The following is a 22,421-nucleotide window of genomic DNA, read 5'->3' as shown; positions in this document are numbered from 1 at the left end:
GAATATTGCAGTGACAGATACTCCTGACGTACTGACTAGAAATGTCATTTCTGGCACAAAGATGATAACCATGTCATGGGGGTCCAAACCTATATATGTGGGTCAAATAAAATTAGTATAAATAACATTTCAAATCAAATCAAATCAAATCAGATCAGATCAGATCAAATCAAATCAAATCAAATCAAATCATTTAATTTTCCTCTGGGATTAATAAAGTATTTTTTAATTGAATTGAAAAAAAAGACAAACAGATCCATAACAAAACAGACAATCATTCCAACATTTAAAAAGGTTGAGGTAAGATAAGACAAGGCAGTTATAAAATATGACAGAAAAAAATATTTTAAAACATTTTCTGCTTTTCCTGTATTTGATGTCAAAATATCTAAACAATACTTTTTGTAATAGAAAATATAAATTCATCAGATACCCCTCAGGGACTTAATATTATGCCATATCTGGCAGTGAGTGTTTATTTAGGTTTAAGTGTAAAACATGGCATATTTCGATTTTGCATGATGACACAAGAGGCGGAAATGCGTAACGGAGTCATGTGACTGGGGCTGCGCTGGTTTGGGGCGGAAGGATTCTTCATTCACTTTATGTGCTGCTACCTTACATTTGCCAGCGTTACCGTCTTCCTACCGGTTCGACACCTGCTTCATAATCTTTGCTGTTTACTATTAAGTCATGAAGATCTGGACTTCGGAGCACATATTCAAGTAAGCGCAGATTTCATCCATTCAGGCAATGTGTGTTCTGTTTGCTGCTTGCAGATTTAAACCGATTTTCCTGACCGGAGCTTTTATTAACGTTGATTTTCTTTTTATTTTGATTGTGTAGTATACCATATACAARKTWRRMCMMYKRAMMWTKKTTTTTWAAAAAAAAAACATGGGTTTATGTGTATAAACTCTGGTTTCTTTTGTTATAACATGTTTGAGCTTATCAAGTACCTTGATATAGTGTACCGTAATTGGTATGGTTTTAATAACACTAAAATGCTTCAAAGATTTTGGCTATTAAAGCGGCCAAGAAATTGAATAAAACTGATCATAAGACGCTGTCATTGACTGTTCTCTGCAGTTTTTCGGCTTGCGTAACTCGCCGGTCAGATCCGAGCAGCCCTTTAACCTTTCCCCTACATTCTTCCGTACGTGCTGCCGTAATTGCACACGTCACTGAATAACGTTGTGTTCACGTGTCTCCATGGAAACGTCTGTGGACTACTGCTGCTAGTTAGCAGTTCTCCCCGTCGCTCTTTGAAAAGTAATATCACATTTTAAGCATTTGTACGTATTAACARATTATTTTTTTCTTCAGTTATCAAAGCTGGAGCTGCTAAATTCAGCTTTATTCTTTATATTTTCGTCTTGTTATAATAATGTATTGACCGAGTAAGGCATGAACTCTGAGGCGAGTGTGCCTACATCCATATCTGTAATATTCAAATATGTTTTAAAGAAGGSTTTAGTTAAATGCCAATATTATAGAAAACTGTAACGTAAATTAAATGAAATATAATTCAATTTAAAATTAACCCTCTGCACTTTTGAAGCTACAGCATGAGCCAYAAACAACGAAGTACTAGCTTCTTTCGTGTTTTGCCATTTAACCTTGAGAGTAAATGTAGTTAATAAGAGGAAACAATTGCCGTTTGTAGGAATAGGAATTTGTTTAACTGTTAATTTTAACATTTAGGTAAATGTATAATTGTGAATAAAATTATTCACTGAACTCTGTAATGCTGTGTRAAATAGTAGTTTTTTGTGTGTGACTTTTGTTTATCAAATTCTGAATTTTTGATGCTTTTGCCCCCACAGCCATCCTTGGGAGATGGTGACCAAGGCTGCTATGCAGAAGTATCCAAATCCCATGAATCCCAGTGTGTTTGGAGTGGATGTACTAGACCGAAACATTGACCAACAGGGCCGCCTCCACAGTAAAAGGCTGCTAAGCACAGAGTGGGGCYTACCATCCATCGTAAAATCTGTGAGTGTCAAAACCTGAACACATAATCTTTCCAGACAGTGATGGAAAACAGATGTGATATTTATGTTTAAAGTCGCGTAATAAAACGGATTACAAAAATCCAAATACGTCCATCACATGGTTAACTTTCCATGCTGCGTATCTGACCTTAACATGCAAGGTTTTTTTGTCCAGTAATAGTAACAGACATGGGTTCTTGTTGGAGCCACAGCGAGTTCATGGCGGTGTGCCACAGCTCGTGCTGTACGGGACATGGTGGTCCCATATCCATCATTGCTCAGATGTGATCCCTGACACCGTGTGATGTAACTTTCCATCTGTGTGTCAGCTCGGTCAGAACCAGAGGTGACTTGAAAGCAGAGTAGTGACGAAGCCCTCTGGAATTGCACAATGTGTAATTTGAACTCTTCCAATGGGAACCGTGATTCCCTGAACTTTGTAATTCGAACTCTGGAACGATGAGGTTGCAGAAAACTGATACTGTGCCATTCCAGCTGTCTGAGATCGTCTTACGTCAGCATTTTCTGCCAACTCTTGGTTAGATATATGAGGATAGGTCTGTTCTCTCTAGTAATATCATGATTCTGTTTTTTTTTAAGACCAAATGCTTTGCTGCCTGATTTTCTAGCTTTTTTTCACAGCATTGAATTAGTAAAACTCTTCTGTGCTTCCTGTGTGTATGAACTTCATGTTTCATAACTTGAGTTTTAGCACCTTTTGAAGGCTCTTTGGGACCTGTGGCTTATAACCCCAGTATCATTTAGCATGTAAAAATCTGTTTTGTAAATTTTAGCCTGGTTGTAAAATGTCTTCCTCTTTTTCCTTTAGCTCATCGGAAATGTACGAACGTGCACCTACGTTCAGGAGAGCTCGATTGTGGATCCCAAAGAGAAAATGTTTGAACTTCAGTCCTCAAATGTGAGTAATAAAAACATCCTTTTCTTTTGAATGCTTGGTTAGATTTCCTGTAGAGTTTGGGATTTCAAGATCTGCCAAAGATATTGAATGTCATTCCAGGAGTTAATATCGGCTAGAGTGAAAGCATTAAAGCTTCTTTTTTGTTGTTGTTCTTTTCTATTTAATGACAAGCAGTGACAAAGCATGTTGTGTTTGGGTTGTGTCGACCTCGAACAGACACACCCATCATAGGTAGAGTTTGTGTTACTTTCATCCGGATGAGCTCAGACTGTTCAACAACATGATTCTCAGAATGAAGTTGTACTTGTTATACTAGTTGAAGTTTTGAGAAGAATTGTTAAGAACTTTAGGGAGGCTTGTCTAATTGTTCCAACTTTAGGTGTGGAAATTAGCCCATAAGCTGCACATACTTGGAGTGTTAGTAAAAATGATTCCTTGATGCTTCTTCTTCAGATCACCTTCACAAACATGGTGTCTGTGGATGAAAAGTTAACCTACAAACCACATCCTGAAGACCCAGAGAAGTATGTTTCATGTTACTCTGTCAGTTTTTGTTTTTTTTTGTCATTGAGAGTTGTGACGTACTAAATTTTCTCTCTGATTTCTTTTAAATCATCATTCTTTTTAGGACAATATTGACTCAAGAAGCTATCATCTCAGTGAAAGGTGTCAGTCTCAGCAGTTACCTGGAAGGGGTCATGGCCAACACCATTTCAACCAATGCTGGAAAGGTGAAACACTTATTTTAGGCCTGATGCAAAATATGGATCTGTGATTTCTCAATCTGAAATCAGGTTTTGAAGGGGGGATTTTTTTTGTTTTGTTTACAAGTATCTGAAAAGCATTTTATACCTAATGTTAATATATAGAAACGGATTAAGATTTTTTTTCCTTTCTGAAACTACCTACCTGAATTTCATTTAAAATTCCAAACGGAGAGCAAAAAAGTAACTTAAAGCACTGTTACGGCCTGTTTTGAAATGACCACAAAAAGAACAAAGTTATTGCAGCCGCATTTAACACTTTTTTGACGCAGTTAAATCACAAAACGATGCATTTTCTTTTTCATTGTATTTTATCTTGCATCAGAAACACCTTTTTAGTTTGTCTGAACATTAAGTGTTCATACTAACTGCAAACATTAGAGGATTGATCAGCTGTTTTTTTTAAAAACAATAATTAAAATAGATTGAGTTTAGCTTTTCAAGTTATTGGACTATAACCTGTCCCTGTAGGTTTTCTTCTCTGGACAACACATGCAGCCTTTGTGAAATGTTTTACTGAATTCGTAACAAAATTAATGACTTGAGTAGAAAGGAATTTACAAGGTTAGGCAATGTGCCTTGTTATCTAGAGGCTGAATGTTGGAACATCCACAATAACATTCTTCGTATGTCTTTGCTAGTTGCTCTCTTCTTACAAATTTCTGCTATGAGCACGATYGCTATTGCCTCATGCTTTAGACGTTCTGTAATATTTATCCCCTTAATCGTTCTGTGATTTTTATTTTAATAATTTCTAATCTTTGTCAACAAATTTTAATATATGTTTATTCTTGCTCAGGGCCGTGAAGCCATGGAGTGGGTTATAAGGAGGCTGAACGCAGAGATCGAGGAGCTGGCAGCCACAGCGCGAGGGACCATCCGAACCCCAATGGCTGCTGCAGTCACAGAGAAATGACACCTGCCTCACTAGTTTAGAGACTGTACATCAAGACCACCAGCCTCCCTTTATGATGCTCTGGTGCTGAATTGGTGCTCTGGGCTTTCTGTATTGTTCAAAGGGTACACTCGTAAACATTACTATCTATATTAGATGTATTTAAAGCAGCAGACTGCAGCATGAACTGGTTCTGAAGAGACTTTCCAGGGCAGCACAGCACTGATGTGGGCGACAGATGGAGAAAAGTGCGACACACTCAGGGACAAGTTTAAACACCACTGACAGGAGCAACTAGCTGAACCAGAAACACAAGAAAAAGTGCCAAAACAGACCTAGCTTTTTGTCCAGTCGCTCTCACACCTATCTTTGCCAGAAGTGCTTTGATACGTTTGTGTCAGATGCCAGAATGTCATCGAGTGACCTAGTCTCAGGTTTCTACAAAGATGAGCTGTAAAGAGAGGCAGTTCTTGTTGAAATCCAGAGAGACTGCAGATGCTTACATTGACCTGTGATGGCAGAAAAACTACATGTGAAAGTGGCATTAAAATTATGTTTATGAACAAAAGTTGGAGTAAATGAGGAGGTCAGAAACCCTCTTAACACTTTCCTGTGGGACCGCAGCAATACTGGGACTCTGTACTACGCACCATGTGCAAGCCTGACTATAAACTGTATTTAATAACTTGTTATAAATGTTTGTCTTATGAGGGGATCAAACTTGCCATATTTATTACTTTGAGTTGATGGGAAGACCCTTTCCAATATAACGTCAGGAGCAATCTTTTGTTGGTGTATTTAAGTGTCTTCTGTCATAAAATTGATTCATGACTGTTTTATATATGTTTTTAAACCGTTAAAGTTATTTATTTAGTTTCTTCTAAAGAGAGTTGTGGATTTTTTGGCTATTAATAATGTGATAATAAATTTCTTTATTTAAAAACTGCAATTTGTGTACTTTTTCAGCTCACTCATTCAGATGAGTGAGCTGAAAATTGTTGTGTCAATTCTTCAAATTAGAAATCTTGATTATAAAAGGCCTGAATATTTGAAATATTTTTTTCTTTTCCTCCAGAAAGTTTAAAGTAATTGAACAGACTTGATTCTTATTAGGGTTTAGAGATTTTAGGGTTTAAAAGTGAAACTTGTATAGATAGATTTATATAGAGGTGTTCATTTTGACAACAACTTACAGCTGTGTTTGTAATTTAATTTAAAGCATTGAGAAAATTGGAATGCTCACTAAGACAAATTTCAAAAATGAACTTGATTACAGAAATGTTTTCTCATGGCCTACACAGCTCATATAGAAATATTGCTGACTTGACTGTCACTAATGTCCTTCACCAGTAGGGTAATTTACTAAGGGTCAAAACTCAAGAAACAAGCTACTCACAAAATGTTTTATTCAAGCATTTTAAATGGAAAGTAGAGTTGAAGGAAGAGTTAGGGATGCAAGGAGCTGATATCTTCTGTTGCTGGTCCATTACTATGTCTTATCAACTTCAGTCAGAGCAGCCATCAACAAAGTTTTATAGAACTCCATAGATGGTTGATTTTATTTTGCAGTAGGACTAAATTGGTATCTACCCTCTCTGCCAAAAGTAATAATGCCAGATATAATGATCATGGTATCACTGTTTGATTGACCAGTAAAAAAAGTGTCCAGGTTGAAGCAGGAATCCATGTAAAAATATCCCTGACTAGTATTGAATGCATGTTTCTGAATTAACGTGATTTCTTTTTCAATTTTTCATGTTATAATACTGCAATTTCCTAAAAAAATAATCATTTTGGTTTCCAAATTGAAATAAATAATGGACTCTATGACAGGCTGATGAATCTATATAAAAGTTTAACTTATAGAGCAGAACTACTGAAATAAGTTACTGTACCTTTTTTTTATCAAAGTATTTTAATTATTTTTTACATAAACCACAAAAAACACTGACAAAGACACACACAACAGAATTAACTCCAACCCCTTCTCCCCTCCTATACCGGATCTACTCAGTCGATGCAAAGCACAGGTTTGTGCATAAATGAAAGAGCCAACATTTGACCTTTACACAAATTTATCTGCTGAAATTTTTTCTACATAAGATATAAGTGGTTGCCAGGTATCATAGAATTTGTTTACAGATCCCCTAACTGTATATCTGATCTTCTCCAAATGAATGTAAGATATAACCTCTCTTAACCATGTGTCCATATTCTGGAGGATGTGGATCCTTCCATCGAAGAAGAATGAGTCTTCTAGCCAGTAGAGAGCAGAGAGTTAAAACAGTCCACTGATGTTTGCTGAAGGAAGCCTCTACTKGAACCACCCCAAAAGAGAGAGATGAATGGTGATGGATGAACAGTTTGTCCAAATATTCCTGAAAAGGTGTCAAAAATGCCTTGCCAGTACCATTGTAACTTTGGACAAGTCCAGAATGTGTGTAAAAGTGTGGCTGAAGATTGTTTACAACGATCGGATCCAAGTTCCTATTGAATTTGCACAATCTGTCCTTAAACCAATGTTAGACAGTGTACTACCTTGAATTGAACTATAACATGTTTCAGACATACTGAGGACAAATAAATATTTTGAATAATTTTTTGCCAAGAAATAAGTTACCATTTTGACAATATTCTATTCTAGACCAGTGTTTTTCAACCACTGTTCCGCGGCACACTAGTGTGCGGTGAGTGATCGTCAAGTGTGCCGTGGAAATTATTCAATTTCACCTACGGTACCGTATTTTCCGGACTATAAGCTGCTACTTTTTCCCTAAGCTTTGAACCATGCGGATTGTAGCCCGATGTGGCTTTTCTCTGGATTTTTCTTTAACCACCATGGGGCTCTCTAGCAGGAAGTGAATCATTAGAAGTCAAAATTGTAAAGCAGGCACGACAGAGAAATGTTTTCGAACTCGTATGATGCAGCTTTTAAGTTGAGGGCTGTCAATCTGGCACTACAGGAGGGAAACAGAGCCGCTGCACGTAAACTCGGTGTGAGCTAAACCATGGTTCGGTTTTGGAGACGGGGGGCTGCGTCCTTAATATATCCAGCAGATTTATTAGGACGCAGCCCTCTGCTGCCCTCTGCTGGGTCCTTGTGGAAAACCGAGAGCAGCTTCCAGTTTTTTTGTTGTTTTTTTTTTCCCCAAAAAATTGAAGGTGCTAGTATGATGCGCTCTATAGTCCGAAAAATACGGTAATTGGTTTTAAAATATTTTTTGAAAATGAATTATCTGCAAATAATGCCATCTTCAAGTGCCTGCTGTAGTAGTGACTAGCGGCGTGATCATGTAATTTTCTTACCACTAGATGGCAGTAGGTACAGAACATTTTACATTAAAACAAGAGAATTAGTGATGCATGAATGTTACAGGTAACGGTGAGAGCATCGTATCCATAGACATGATTTTTTTCAATGACTGTGACGACAGTGATGGAAAAGACAGTGAAGCTCGGCAGTAGTTGGAAAGAACATGGGTCCATTTCCCACAACATGTCTGTGTGAAGTGAGCTTCTCAAGCCTGGCTACTATAAAAACTAAAACCACAGAGAAATAGAGCTGTTGAGGAAGAGCTTTGTCTTTCTTCAATTTCTGCCAGGAAATCAGCTCTGTTTTCATCCAAACATGCACAGGTTTCAAAAAGGCACAGGTAAAATATACCCACCTAGTACATGCAACTCTTCATATTGTAACAGTAAATATGAAGTGAAATCTTTCCCAAATATTATTACTTCTTTCAGAATAATTATTTTCTCTATTCTAGCTAAAAGAATGCTTGTGGATCAGTTTGTAAAACACTTTGAAGTTTTCTACAACTTTAAATTTAACACCAGAGTGTTGTGGTACTGTTCAAGTGTATTTTTGAAGAGAACATGTTAAGTGCAATTTGAAATAAGAAATGTAAAATGTGATAAAAAAAAACAAACATTTTTGTGTTTATTTGATTCCTATTCAAGATACTTTGATAAGAATGACTATATATGTAATATAGGCGGCTACAGAGTAGGCTATCTTTGTTTGCATTTTTGGTTGGTGGTGTGCCTCGTGATTTTTTCAATTAAAACAATGTACCTTATTGGCTCAAAAAAGATTGAAAAACACTGATCTAGACTATAGAGAGGCAGTGCTATGTGTTTGTTTTAAGTTTTGTCTTCCTTTTAGTGTCCTCACACGGTTTATTTTGAAAAAGATTCAAATATTTTCCATAAATTAAAACATAAAACCCACCTGTTTAGAGTTGCTTATGGCTAGATTAGGGTTAGAGTGCGGGTTTTGATGTCTTCCATGTTTTTATGTGTTTAATGTTTTTAATTTCTTTTTATTTCCTTTCTACGTTTTAATGATGTAACCCCCCCCCCCCGGAAAACGTCAGTTAAACGACGTTTAAAGTTCTACGGGGTTTAGAGTCCCAGTTGACGGCGTTCAACTAAAAACCTAGAGGTTGGAGTCCTTGTCAAACGGTGTTTTTGTTTTTGACTAAAGTCCCTGAGGGTTAGAATCCCAGTTAAACGACGTTTAACTGAAGTCCTAAAGGGGTGCCGGTTTTAATGTTTTTATCCTTTTTTTTTTAATCTCTTTCTCTTTCTCACTGTTTATTCAATGTCACATGCTGTTTTTGTTTTAATCATGTAACGCACTTTGAAATGCCTTGCTGCTGAAATGTGCTATACAAATAAAATTTGATTGATTTGATTGATTGATAAAAAAAAAACATAAAATATCCCTGTTTGTTTGTGTTCACAAGAGTTCCTGCTTATAAAACTCGAACTCTACTCACATATTCATGGTTTAACATCAAGTCAATGTATCTAATATTAACAGTACAGTGAAGTGAGAACTTTGACCTTATTAAAATTTATTGGATCAATTTATATCCTGAAAGACATCGTATCTTCGTCATAGGGCTATTTGCTGTCACCAAGCGGCCAAATTAGGGACTTGCAACTTCCTCTTGGGAAGAAACCAACGGTGGTGAATCACACAATATCCGTTTAAATTTAGTTAGAAGGGTGAGCAAGCATTGAGTTTTTAAATGTAGGCTCATAGACATAATAAAGACATTTATGTGTGGGTCCACATRCTTGATTTTAGAATAGAGCTTTCAATTAAGCCTGAGGGTATTGCATTGCCGTCCCGTGTTTGGAAGATTCCTTTGGAAGTCATAATGACGTCTCGCCCTACCCGTTTAGAATCCTGCATCAGCCAATGAAAATCAAGCATATGGCATYCCTGCAGCCTATCAGAAGCGAKGGTTTATTTAAAGGTTTTGAACCGAGGGACATTTGAAATCAAACAGGCTCAGTTTAAACGAAGTGTTCTCTCTCTGAGCTACGATTTGCGCTTCGTGTTTTGTGGATTTATCTCTTGTTAGTTTTTCCTCTCTTTAACACACAAACTACAAAGGCTGTTATTTTATTTTGTTAGTAAAGCTTATCGTATTTTAGTGTTCCTTTTCGTGTTCCTTGTTAATGAAGCTCAAACGGAAGCTACCGTTTGCTGGTCGATGTAGCTGCTAAGTAGCCTGGGTAGGGTTACCTGGTTTAAAGTTGTTTTTATTCTGCACAACAGCCTGTTGCGGTTGCTTTCGGACACTGTGTAATAATACATTTAGGTAAGTAATGACGGCATGCTTAAAATGTAATCTGTGGATCGTGTTTTCAGCGTTTTCCGCTAAGCTAGCAAGTCATGGATCACAAAGATGGCTGCTGTGCCTACTTAAATTATATAACGGGGTTTACGGTTATTGTAAATAAATTATACTGTATRATAAAATTAAAGGCGCTAGATTCTTTATTTGGTGCTTCTAATAATTTGTTAATCAAACCATCTCTTTCTTAACAGATCATGGACTCATCCACCTCGTTCAAAGTGATAAAGGGCATGAAACCCCAAAGGCCAGAATTAATGGTAATGCATAGCATTTCAATGATATTCAAGCTGCTAAATGGGAAATATAGTATAGTAGATTATTTGGCTTTATGTGAGTTGTACTAAATGACACCATGTGTTGAATCTTCAGATATAAACGATGCAGAATAATTTTACTGGTTCCTGTAATTGAAAATATGAAATCTGTTTGTTTTCCAAGTAGGGGTGTGCAATGTGGGTCTAAAATTGTTTTATTATAACGACTAGTGACTAGAAAACTACAATTTATTTCCAGTCTTTATTTTTCTTTTTTTCTTTTCAAAAAGTAACAAAAAATATCACAGCGATCATAGCTAAATACACAAATACCGCTCTAAAAAGACCTGCATTTTTAAATTGGTTTTCTTTGGGACTCTATTTACATAAAGAAATGGGGTGTTTTAATCGCTTAATTGTTCACACTAACCACATTGACTTTTATACTTGAGCTAATTGCTTTGATTGCAACCATTTTTTGCTTTGATTGCAGTCAAACGGCAACGGACCGAAGCGGGTTCCCGTGTCTCACCATTCGCAAGCCTTTCAGAAGTCCGTAGTCACACCGACTCAGCATCAGCGGGTTCTGGGCATGTCGAATGGGCCGCAGCGTATCCAGCGGCCCGTTAGCCAGCAGAAACCAGCGCCTCATGTCTCTGTAGCGGTCAAGCACCCTCCTCCTGCTGACCAGAATGTAAACCCAGCCACTGTGAAACTAACTCCAGCACCACAGCCTAAACCCGTTTCCCAGCATAACCAGCCAAAGACGCATGTGCCGGCTGGCCACTCTGACTCGACCAAGCCTCCGTCGGAACCAGCAAAGCAGGATAAGCCGCAGAGTGAGTGCATCACTGAGCCGKAGCAGGAAATGTCAGAGTTTTAAATGAATACTAAAATACTTGTTTGCTGTTTTAGCCAAACCTGCCAAGACCAGTCAGGCCTCGTCATCAAAGTATGTAAAGTTTAAAATCTTAATACTTTTCACGCATTATGCTGTTTTAAAATGAGATGAGAGCTACACCCCGTTTTCAAACAGGAAACCATGGAGTCTGGAAAATTTTGACATTGGCCGTCCCTTGGGAAAGGGCAAGTTTGGCAACGTCTACCTGGCTAGGGAGCGCCAGACCAAGTTCATCTTGGCCCTGAAGGTTCTCTTCAAGAAGCAGCTGGAGAAGGCGGGGGTAGAGCACCAGCTGAGGAGAGAAGTCGAGATCCAGTCACATCTAAGGTACAATGTGCTTATAATGAAACGTCAACCAACAGGTTGTTTAAAACAGTCAAGCAGAATGGTTTGTAAACATTTTACATGAATCAGCAGTTTTATCTTAAAATACATTTCAGCTYGCATTAGTTTCTCCGTTTCAAGTTGTCTGCAGAACTTTGAATAATGTTCTGAATGTTTTTTGTTTTTTTTCTGCAGACATCCCAACATCCTTCGCCTCTAYGGCTATTTCCACGATGCTTCTCGTGTGTATCTCATCCTTGAATATGCACCCAGAGGAGAGCTGTACGGCGAGCTGCAGCGCTGTGGGAGTTTCTCTGAGGACAGAACTGCAACAGTAAGTGTCCCAATTTACCAGCCAGTGACCATTTTAAACATGACTCGCATATGGTCTAGTTAAAGCTCACAGATGTGACACTTCTTTTTTTTTATTTTTTTTTTTTTTATGCTTTTGTTGTTTTTTAGTACATCATGGAGCTGGCAGATGCGCTCCACTACTGTCATACCAAGAATGTGATTCACAGAGACATCAAGCCAGAGAACCTGTTGCTGGGAGGTAACGGGGAGCTGAAGATTGCCGATTTTGGTTGGTCTGTTCACACTCCATCTTCCAGGTATGTGCATGTTGACATGTCTTGGCATGCTCTGTAGTCATTTCAGATCTTGACATTTTCTGTTTTTCTTCCCATACAGGAGGTCCACCCTGTGTGGAACACTAGACTACCTTCCTCCAGAGATGATCGAGGGCAAAACTCACGATGAGAAGGTGGACCTGTGGAGTCTGGGGGTCCTTTGCTACGAGTTTCTTGTTGGAAAACCTCCATTTGAAGCAAAAACTCACGATGAAACCTACCGTAGGATTTCAAGGGTAAGAATTCTGAGGAAGTGTGTTTTTGTGTAAAATACACAYAATTATTTAACTCCTAATTTTTGCAGGAGTTTTAGGGTAAAGACAGTAATACAAATATTTGAGCTTTATGGAGCACATAGTTCCAAAATAAAAATCTTTTAGGTGAACGAAGGGCTAATAATGTGTTTAATTTTTTTTTTTTTTAATTGACGCAGGTGGAGTACAGTTACCCTCCTCTTGCTTCCATTAGTGCCGGAGCTARAGACTTGGTGGCCAAGCTGCTGAAGCACAACCCCATGCACAGGTTGCCCATTGAGGGAGTCCTCTCCCACCCTTGGGTGCTCGAATGCTCAACAAAGAAGCCCACGACTCTGAGCTCTGAAGAGAACAGTCAGTGACTGCTCTCCCAACAACTGGCTGTGCCCACACAGTTTTGCAGAACGTTAACATGCAGCTGATTTTTACACAACCTGCTTTGACTCTACAAAGATTTTCACGATGAGGATTTTTTTTTGTTTATGTAAATATTTCACTGTTTAGTAATTATGAAAAAATTTCTCAAGGTTTTGGGAGATGTTACTTGAAATGTGAATAAATTTTCTTCTATCAATTTACATTTAGAAGCAGAAACATTGTGTTAATGAGGTGTTTCTTGGTTGCAGGCCTTTTAGGACTTGCACTTGGACTGAGCAGCTGATCAAATGCAAGTACAGTCGTAACCAGAAGCGCCCAGCAGAGGGCGCCAAACAGCCACTGAAACAGATTTAATTTATTTTAAAAAAAATTGTGTTTATACGAGTTGGTTTATTTTTTGAAGATAAAATCGACAGAAGCCTTTTTCTTGTTTATTAAATGGAAATGAAAACAAATCTAGGTCATGAAAGATGGTTTCTTCAGAGGATTTTTAAGTGTTTTATTGGGGGGCTGCTGAGGCTAAAGCAAACTACGTTGATGGTCTTAACACATTTAACTGGCACAGGAAAACACTCCTGTTTTAGTTTTTCATCTGTTTTCTTTGCATATGCATAAATAAGTGTAGCATTCTCATGTTTATTTGTTTCACAGCAGCACTGCATCCAATCTAGAATAATTCCACTTTAGATGGACTGATCTATTTTTTTTGATGGAAGGTTTTATGCAGTACCTCTGCAGGGGGAAAAATAGTTTGAAGGAAAATGTTTAAAAACCAGCACTTCATGCACATTCTAAATCGGTTTCAGCTTTAAATTTCTCTCTGGGCCTTTCCACATCTAATATTGTACTCATTTAAGTCATTCTATTGTTRCTTGCACTCACTGTGTTACTGGGAAAATAATATTTTTGCAATTTATTGCAGATTTTTTTATATACATTTAAATTTTTTGGCTAGACCTGAATTGTATTTATACTTCATCAACCTTGTCAGGCATCTTTGTCCCATAAAAAGGAAAGYGCTCTCCTTTGCAGAAATGTTTTAAATCGGTTACCTTGGAGAATTTTCAAGTATGAACAGCATGTTTGGGATCATGCAGGCTTTGGGTAGGCCAGTCCTAAGGTTTAYTTAGCTGTTTTTGGTCATTCATGGGTGGCCTTGCTGCTGTGTGTTGGTTTACTCTCCTGCGGAACCAAAGTGATTGGGTTTAAGGTTCTGTAACTACAGGATTTACTGGTAGAGATCAAACATGATTCCATCAATTATGAAAAGTTGTTCAGTTCTTAAGAAACCAAAGGAGTCCCAAAGCCTAATTACCACCAACACCATGTTAATTCATGAGGCAGTTTCTTTCTTCCTAAGGGGGRATCTTAGTTTAATTAACAAAATCATCTAAAGATATATTTTATTTACTTGAAAATGTATTTTATCTTCATCCAATATAAAAATTTGCTTGATGGCCTGAAATATTCAAGTGTAACAAAAAAAAAAAAGCAAAAGCAGAAGTAGTAATGGACAACCACTTTTTGATAGTACTACACTTTCGCGTAATTTGTATTCTTGACTAACCACCGTTGTCTCGGTTTGTGCGTTTAATCTCTGTGTCCACTAGGTGTCTCCCTACGACAATATGGAGAAGTCATGGAGAGCGTATAAAGTGAAATGACTGCTATAAATCTGGGATTTTCTATCATTTGGGTGTGCAGACAATGTAAGACATGATTTTAAAAACTAATCTTACAGTTTATATAATTATATGCTGTTAGGGCTTTATTTGCATATTTTTGCTTAAATCATTTCCCCCCTTTGGGATTTTCTGAACATTTTCACAACAGAAGAGGACTCTGGGATCGCTCTAAATACAGAAAGAAGTACACGTCTGTTTAGTTATACCCTCCTTTTTGCATGTGAACAGGCTCTTAACTCTGCAAGATGGAGCCCATCTGGTCGTTTGATTCGTTTGCAGTTGCCGTGATTTCCTGACATCTCCAAATGAAACCACCCGGAAATAAAYGAAGGGCTCGTCCAGATGTTACCCGCATGCTCAGGAGGGAATCAACAGAGTGAATTAAAAGGAAGGCCTGATGCCCGCCTGCAGCAGGAAACTGTTCAAGCGCAAACATGCTTGCGCTGAAGTTCTCCAAAGACACGAATGTAAATAAACGTAGAAACTCTCTTTTTAAAAATCTAATTAAAAAAAAWATATATATGACTCCTACCATCACCATCATTTTCTGTTTTATTATAGAGGAAAAAAAAAATACACGTTCTGATCGTTTTTCTTTTACATAAAACCACACACATTTTTTACTATATAATTTCACTTATTTCTTTATTCTTTAATATTAATTTCACGATATATGATCACCACTTTTGAGATATACATTCCATCTTTTTGAAACCACAATAACACACTACACATACGGTTTTTTTTTWAAATAACATTTCCACAGGACCCATTGGATTGCACAGAATGAAAAATGTATGCACATTTTCCTCTTTGATAATCTCACTTGTATTAATTATGGTTTTCATTTTTTTTTCTTCTATATTTTTAGACATCGAAATTTTTAAAACTGGAGCGTATCAAATTAATTTTCATAAACAGGCCATGTGTGGATCTAGATGCGTTATTTTTAAATCCGGTGTGCAGTTTCAGTTCGGAGCTCCCAGGTTGAGAGAAAACGGGGCTGGATGGAGAGGTTTGGGGGGAGGGAGGTTAAGGGGAAGTTTAGATGGGACTTTGTTATTGCGTGTTGATAAAGCTCAGAAACAAAAATGAGGAGTCTTGTGGAGGGGAAAAGGCCTGTCAAAGCATCAACACGTCCACGCCACTGAACCAGAACACTTTTATTTGTATCTATGTCCCATTTTCTGTAGCCTGTATCATACATTCAATGCATAGTTTGTACAGTTGCTCTCTTCTATTTGATGTTTTAACACCGCCAGCTTTTATTATTAGGGATATCCAGATTGTTTTTATTAAAATAAAACAAAAACGTTGTTCGGCTTTGATACAGAAAAAAATCGGATTATTGCGTTTTTTTTAAAATATATTTTGCCCCCCTTTTTATTCCCCCCCTCGGGCTTGTTTTGGGCTTTAACACCACAGTCAGCCCCTGCAGTCACGTTGCAGAATAAACTAAATTTAATCACTTTTCTTCCTTTCTCTAAGCCTCTCAAACTCGATCGTTGTGGGGAAGAAGCACCGCAAGAGCGACACGAGCGTCTGCCCTCTTTTTGCAACTTTTCTTAAGGTCAATGTTGTAAACGTTCACTCCACTGGAAAATATGTCTGTGTTTCTTTTGTTCGCATATGTATACAACACGTATCGACTGGGCGGACGCGTTAGACTCCCTCGCTGCTTAGTGTGTGTAAAATACATGAGAGATAGTGCGCAAATGTGTGTGTGTGTGTGTGTGTGTGTGTGTGTGTGTGTGCGCTCAGTGCGCGCTTTTACGCATGAATCAAGCAGAGGGGGAAGGAGCGCACGCCGCTTAGTGCTTGTGTGTTTTTAATGTTTTCACTAAATGGGAATTTGCAGTCAACGAGCACGGGTGCATCTCAATAAACAAAAATATAACCGAAAAACCAATTTATTTCAGCAAAAATAAAAGTSAAACGTATTTTATAGATTCATTACAGGCGGCGAGACGTCGCTGTTTCAAGCGTCTACTGCGTCTATAAGGTTTACAGTAAATGGAAACCTCACATTCAGTTTTTGAGAAAGTTAGAATATTAATAGGACCAGATGAAAAAAGGGATTTTAAACCACAAATATTCTCAAAGGCGTTTAGCTCAGGAGAGTCTGCAGGCCACTCAAGCATAGTGACACCATGGTCAATAAAGTGAAGCATGAGATTATCTAAGCTTTCCTGGTAGATGGTTTTATCAAGTCATCTGGACTTGATAAAACACAMCACCTAGATTCTGACTCATCCAGGAGATGACCATTTAAAGTGCTCAAGCAACTGGGTATTTTCTCTAATTCTTTTTTTTCCTTCTACAGTTTTTCCTTCCACTCAACTTTCCACCTTCAAACAGCACCTTSTGAACAACCGGCTTCTTTAGTAATGAACTTGTTCTGGGTTGCTCTTCTTGCTCAGGTTGCCAGTGACTGTCTGTCTAATGAACAGTTTTCAAGTTMTCGCCCTTGACTTGGAAAACTGCTATGGTGATAATATCACATATTTGTATCAAAACTGATCTTTTTATTGGTCTATGGAATATTTYCCTTCTTAAAGAAACTAAATTTGGGGAGTTCATTTTGTATAGRCAAAATTACTAGAAAATAAACTTTGAAAATGTGCCACTGTATGAATATAAGAGTTTCACTTTTTAAACGGAATTAGTAAAAAAAAAAAATTGCTTTATGATTCTATTCTCATTTATTGAGATGCATCCGTCCTCCAATGACTCGTCTCTATTCTTCTATGTTATATTTGAAAGCCTCTATGAGCCCCTCCATGGAGTGGATGAAACCGGATATGCTGCATATACCGCCTATTACAAAGATGGAGACGTCAAAGAACACCTGGTGCCACTGAAGCTTTCTCCATAAGAGCTTGAGGTGGAAGATGCTGGGAAGCAGAAAGCAGAGCCCGGCGCCCGTCAGGCTGCCGGTGAGGCCCATGAGCAGGGCGAAGTGCGGCACATAGATCGCCATGAGCAAGGTGAACACCACTAGTGTACATCGGAGAGTCAGTCCCCAGGACTTTAGGCGTCCATCGCCTCCGTAGCAGTCCGGAAAGAAGGCGCGGCCCCCGTCCTGGAAGAAGGTTTTCTCCAACACCTCCACGGCGGCGAAAAAGGGCAGCGGGTAGGACAGCAAAGCTTTGGCCACCAGGAAGAGGTTGACCACGGCTCGGATAGTTGGTGGTAGGTTGTCTGTGATCACCTCCTTGGTTTCGTCTGCCCAGGTCAGGTAGGCCACCAGGGCGAACAGGCCCTTGAGGATACAGGCAGCGATGTGAGTCCATTTCATCATGCAGTGGAACTCGCTGGGTTTATGCATGTTCCCCTCCAGGGACGGCAGAAAGATCTGCGAGGTGTAGCTGAACACGATAATCCCAATGGAGATGGGGAACTTCTTGACATCGATGTAAAACTTGACCTTGTCCCAGGCCCAGTCCCTCGCCCTGGACAGGCAGTAGGCGATCACCAGGACGTTGATGACGAAATGCGCCAGCGTGCACAACAAGCTGAACTTGGAGACGGCTTTCAGGTTCTTGAGGAAGGCGCAGGGGAGCAGAGCGGCGGTGGCGATGATGGCCCACGACTTTTGGGAGATGGGCATGTTGGGGAAGCTGTTGTACATGAGATTCCCGCTGACGACCACGTACAGGATACAGGTCATCACCAGCTCTATGATCTGAGCTACATTCACGACGTGACCGCCCAGCGTTGGGAACCTGGGCGCGCAGCAGGCGTTGGCAATGTCCACATAGGAGTCCCTCACACGGACGAGCTGCCCGTCTTCGTCTTCTTCGTACAGGCAGGCGATGAGGATTTTCCCCGTGTAGCAGCACACCACGGCGGCGAAAATAATGAGAAAGAGTCCGAGGTATCCTCCATGCAGGATGGCGTAGGGCAAGCCCAGAACGAACATCCCCTGGGAACAGAAAGTACAAAAGCATTGGCTGGTGTCATCAGAGCGGAGCCTCAGGGGCGCATCCAGAAAGTTTGGCTGTGGTGAACAGATGGGGGCAGTTATATTGTTTTGGGGTGGCTACACCGAAACCAAAAGTAACACGAGAACTTCGGGAGTTTTTTTTTTTTTTTTGTTGGTGCTTTGCTAAGGTGGACTTTAATATTTTAGTGAAACAAACTGATTGATAAATATATATTCTGATGCTACTAATGCTTTTCTTTTTAAATGACCTGCAGTTTGTAAATAATTATTTTTAAATACCTGTATACAGACTAAATTTGCTGATTTTGTCATGTTGACCATTATACCACGATGCCACTATTTTTTATATGTTAAGTGTTTCCTGTATTATTAGAGGTCAGTATCAGGAATAAATTACAGACATCCAAGAAGTGGAGCTAAAGACAGAAATGCAACATATTTATATAAATTACATAAATAAACAATTAAATTGCAACTTCTTGAACTTTGTCTTTTCTTCTCTTAAATTTTCCCAAGTCATTAATATTAGTCAGGAAGTGACATCACTGCCATTCTGGTAAGGGCTCCAGCAGGGAGACCCTCAAGATCCTTTGATTACTTACACAGAATATAAAACTCAAAACTTTGGATTTGCAGTTTCATCTATCCAAAAGGAGCCTACATGTAAGAAACCAAAGGACAAAYGTTGAACACTCATTTATTTGTAACAATGTGCATCATTTTGATCTCTTCTTTGAATGTCTGTCAGCTGATTTTTGCTATTTGAAAGTATAAGCTGAATGACTACGTTGTTTAAAAAAATGATAAGGAAGATTAAGATAGCTAAATTTTTTTGTGAAATATAAATTTCAAGTTCTAAATAATAGTCTTTTAGGCGTGTTTAGTGTCTGATTTCTTTGGTGTGCCATCCCAAGATTATCATCAGCCTGTCTGGACTTTAACTTTGGACCATTCAGAACTTTGTGGATGTACCGCTGCTGTAAAAAAAAAAAAAAAAAAAAAAGAGAGAAGGTTTTTAATTAATAATAGTATTTTAAAGTTTATAAATATATATATTTTTCTTTTGCTGCTTGGAAGAGCAATACATTTAACAAATAAACATCTCTATAAAATGTCCTTATTCTTTTTTATTAACATAACAACATGTAGTTGCAGAAGCGAGAGTCAAGCAAAAAACGTATTCAGTGATAAAGTTAATGTAATTGTTTACTGTTGCTGTAAATCACGAGACAATACTTAGAGGTGTTGTGGTGGCTGGTGGGTAACGGGGCTAACTGGCCTAAKTAAAGCATCTCTTAGGGCCCCATGCTCTCTTAGGCCGGCCCTGTCCGCGTGCAGCGGCTGCACAGCGCGACTAGACAGAAGCTGTCATGTTTTTCATGTTGTGGGTTTTCCACATGGCTTTGAGCGCATCCGCCCGCCTCTGACGTCATCTCAGACTGGAGGAGACACACTCTGACGTCAGACCATGACCACAGCATAAAAAGGAACTGCGTGGATGGAGGAATTTTTGTCGCATAGCCCCCTGCAGCAGTGCGCACTCACGAGTCTCTACTCCTAATTTCTGCAGCTTTTTGTCTCTCAATGAGACGTTAAAAAAATAATAATAAAAAAAAAAACATTATTTTATTCAATAAAATTGTAATTTTCCTTGTAGAATCCCCCCCACCTTTTTGTTAAGTTTTAAATGGTGCAAAAGCTCCTTACTTTTGATTTCCAACAGGACAATATAATCGTTTTGGTATATAAAAAAAGAAAGACTTGAACYTGTTTGCCTTATTGGTCTGCAGAATTACCAGGACCGCTGACATTACTACAGACAAAGAATGTGTGTTGTGGGCAGGGGAGGGTTAACGCTGCCAGGACATCATATAYCTTTCACTTTTATTAATGCATGAGCCGATTCTAACTCAATGCCCTCCTCTGACAATAATTAAAACGCCACAATCAATAAAAATCGCTAATTTAATAAAATGATCAATTATTTTTTCGTTTTCCTTTTCTGTTAATCTCCTCTCAGGTGTGCATTATTCTCATATTTCACAGCCACGCCACAGGCGCTTTCACCAATTAGAACCGAGTCTTTACCTGGATTGCGTTCGTGACGTTCCAGCCCGCTTCCCAGGCGGTGATTTTTGGTTTAACTTCGGACAACTCGTTGTTCGAGCCCCCGTCCTTGGAGGCAGAGTGCGGCGGACCGGTGCCGTCTCTCTGGTAGTGGCTGTCCCCCTCCAGCCCGTCGCCGTCTCCGCCACCCTCTCCTCCGATCTCGTCGGAGGACAGAATGTCCATCTGCATGCCCTGACGGTGGTCGTAATCCAGGTCGTCGCAGGAGGCAAAGCCCAGAGCCTCATCGTCCGTGGCGGCCTGGAAGCCCATCCTGGCGAACATCCCGCTCACCTTTGCCGTGGATTTGTTGGACACAGCCGTGGCTGCGTTTGACAGTTTATTAGATATCTTGCCTCTTATTAACGTCGCCATTTTTCCTCCTCTGTTGACTCAAAACTGTCCACTGACTAATTAGATGTTTTTTTCTTCCTTTTTCCCCCCACTCAATGAAAAATGAGGCTACTGTGTTCTGCAGATCCTTATTCTCAGCATGAGATAAAGCCAAAGGGAAAAGCGCAAGTTTGGCTTCAAGACACTTCGGTTTTCAGTTGCTATCTCCACTTCTTGTTGTGTGTGCGGCTGATGCTCTTGACTATCCCCAGGTTCATGTCACCTTCAGACGTCGCTGCTCCGTTTCTGCATCCTGGCGCTGCGATCTGACAGCTCGACGAGTGTAAGCGCACCTTTTCAGTCTCCGAGGCGCTGTGCGCAAAAGCTTTACGCACGACCAAAAAAAGAAAAAAGAAAAAGAAAAAAAAAAGTCAAGCCACAGGTTCCTGCGGGGACTGTGCTGTGGGTTCTTTATTTTAGGGGGTAGCTATAAGGTGGCAGGCAGCTTTCCCCAGGAGTTCAGGTGCCTCTACTGATGCCAATGCGGTACCGTGGAGCCCGGGGAGGGGGGAGGCAGGGACGAGACACGTGTCCTCATCCGCCTGCCAATGCAAAGCACGTCTCCAGCCCTCCCAGTGCCCCACTAGGAGAAAACGGGAGAGATTTGCTGCATTTCTAGGGGAGGTGCTTGCTGCACCCCGACCAGCTCTCCCCCAACCTAGAATCTATTATACCTCATCCTAGCATCCAATGGCATTCCGAGGGCCTCAAATCTTGCATAACTTTACGAGTATAAAGGGGGGTAGGAATGTGAAGAAACACGACTCTTTGGAGCAGAAAATATTACACAGAAATCTAGAAGCTTTTGAATTTTAAAACTGTAAAAAAAAAAATTCCAAATTTATCTTCGGCGAAGAGGAGGGAGAAGCATCAATGGGATTATTCTGGACCGCGTTGATAGGTTTGTTGATGCTCGAAGGGGATTTCGCTTTGTTTTTGGTGAAATTTTAGGGAGAAAAAAAATCGAAATGGCAATTTCAGTTTGAAAGAATAACATTTTTAATGAATGGAAACTTTGTCTTCTTTCGTTTCAGGGCGCATGCAATTCTGAAGTGTCTGCAAAAAAATGTTCCAGCTTCGGAGGAACAAACCCCAAACAACCATGTAGTTGCTTAGACAATTTGAGTTGAGAAATGTAACATTTTGTCCTGGTTCGAGATAGRTTTGCCTTCTCTCTGTCTCTCTCTATATCTTTTTAGAATCATTGTTTATTTAAAAAAAAAAATCGCAATCCAAAAAGGCCAGTTTCGTGTTTTTAATGCAAAACTAAAATAATAATAACAATAATAATAATAAAAATGGTTTCTTTCTGAGTTTAAAAAATA

The 22,421-nt window shown here is 39.2% G+C and overlaps 3 protein-coding genes across 5 annotated transcripts; 2 read left to right on the top strand and 1 right to left on the bottom strand.

Moving 5' to 3' along the window:
* Nucleotides 1–566: 566 nt before the first annotated feature.
* On the top strand, nt 567–5,521 carry prelid3b (PRELI domain containing 3). Its single transcript, XM_008408436.2, has 6 exons — nt 567–725; nt 1,827–1,995; nt 2,824–2,913; nt 3,367–3,437; nt 3,542–3,644; nt 4,477–5,521. The coding sequence occupies exons 1-6, from the start codon at nt 694–696 to the stop codon at nt 4,591–4,593; spliced, it is 582 nt and encodes a 193-aa protein (XP_008406658.1). The 5' UTR covers nt 567–693; the 3' UTR covers nt 4,594–5,521.
* A 4,330-nt stretch (nt 5,522–9,851) lies between these two features.
* Nucleotides 9,852–15,156, top strand: aurka (aurora kinase A). 3 transcript variants are annotated; one of them, XR_001776631.1, is made up of 11 exons: nt 9,852–10,187; nt 10,418–10,483; nt 10,974–11,319; nt 11,396–11,432; nt 11,517–11,708; nt 11,901–12,039; nt 12,168–12,316; nt 12,396–12,570; nt 12,768–13,072; nt 14,577–14,675; nt 14,880–15,156. XR_001776631.1 is itself a non-coding variant. In XM_008408437.2 (9 exons), the coding sequence occupies exons 2-9, from the start codon at nt 10,421–10,423 to the stop codon at nt 12,948–12,950; spliced, it is 1,284 nt and encodes a 427-aa protein (XP_008406659.1). In that variant the 5' UTR covers nt 9,852–10,187; nt 10,418–10,420; the 3' UTR covers nt 12,951–13,182. The 3 variants fall into 3 exon arrangements, 1 of the variants encoding a protein (XP_008406659.1); XR_533648.2 differs by lacking the exons at nt 14,577–14,675; nt 14,880–15,156 and adding an exon at nt 13,215–13,353; XM_008408437.2 differs by lacking the exons at nt 14,577–14,675; nt 14,880–15,156 and having other exon boundaries at nt 12,768–13,182.
* A 123-nt stretch (nt 15,157–15,279) lies between these two features.
* Nucleotides 15,280–21,605, bottom strand: slc32a1 (solute carrier family 32 member 1). Its single transcript, XM_008408438.2, has 2 exons — nt 20,686–21,605; nt 15,280–18,576 (listed from the first exon to the last, which is right to left on the bottom strand). Exons 1-2 carry the CDS (start codon nt 21,076–21,078, stop codon nt 17,389–17,391), a joined length of 1,581 nt encoding a protein of 526 aa, XP_008406660.1. The 5' UTR covers nt 21,079–21,605; the 3' UTR covers nt 15,280–17,388.
* Between the last annotated feature and the right edge of the window lie 816 nt (nt 21,606–22,421).

This window comes from Poecilia reticulata, linkage group LG5, assembly GCF_000633615.1.
Source record: "Poecilia reticulata strain Guanapo linkage group LG5, Guppy_female_1.0+MT, whole genome shotgun sequence".
Classification (NCBI taxonomy): domain Eukaryota; kingdom Metazoa; phylum Chordata; class Actinopteri; order Cyprinodontiformes; family Poeciliidae; genus Poecilia; species Poecilia reticulata.
The sequence above is the reverse complement of the archived record's forward strand: the minus strand, read 5'-3'. Positions and strand labels throughout refer to the sequence as shown.

Excerpts from the sequence above, each read along its gene's own strand:
- slc32a1 (XM_008408438.2), bottom strand. The coding sequence starts at position 21,078 with ATGGCGACGTTAATAAGAGGCAAGATATCTAATAAACTGTCAAACGCA. Across the intron at positions 18,577-20,685 it reads ACGTCACGAACGCAATCCAG|GGGATGTTCGTTCTGGGCTT; the intron begins GTAAAGACTCGG and ends TTCTGTTCCCAG.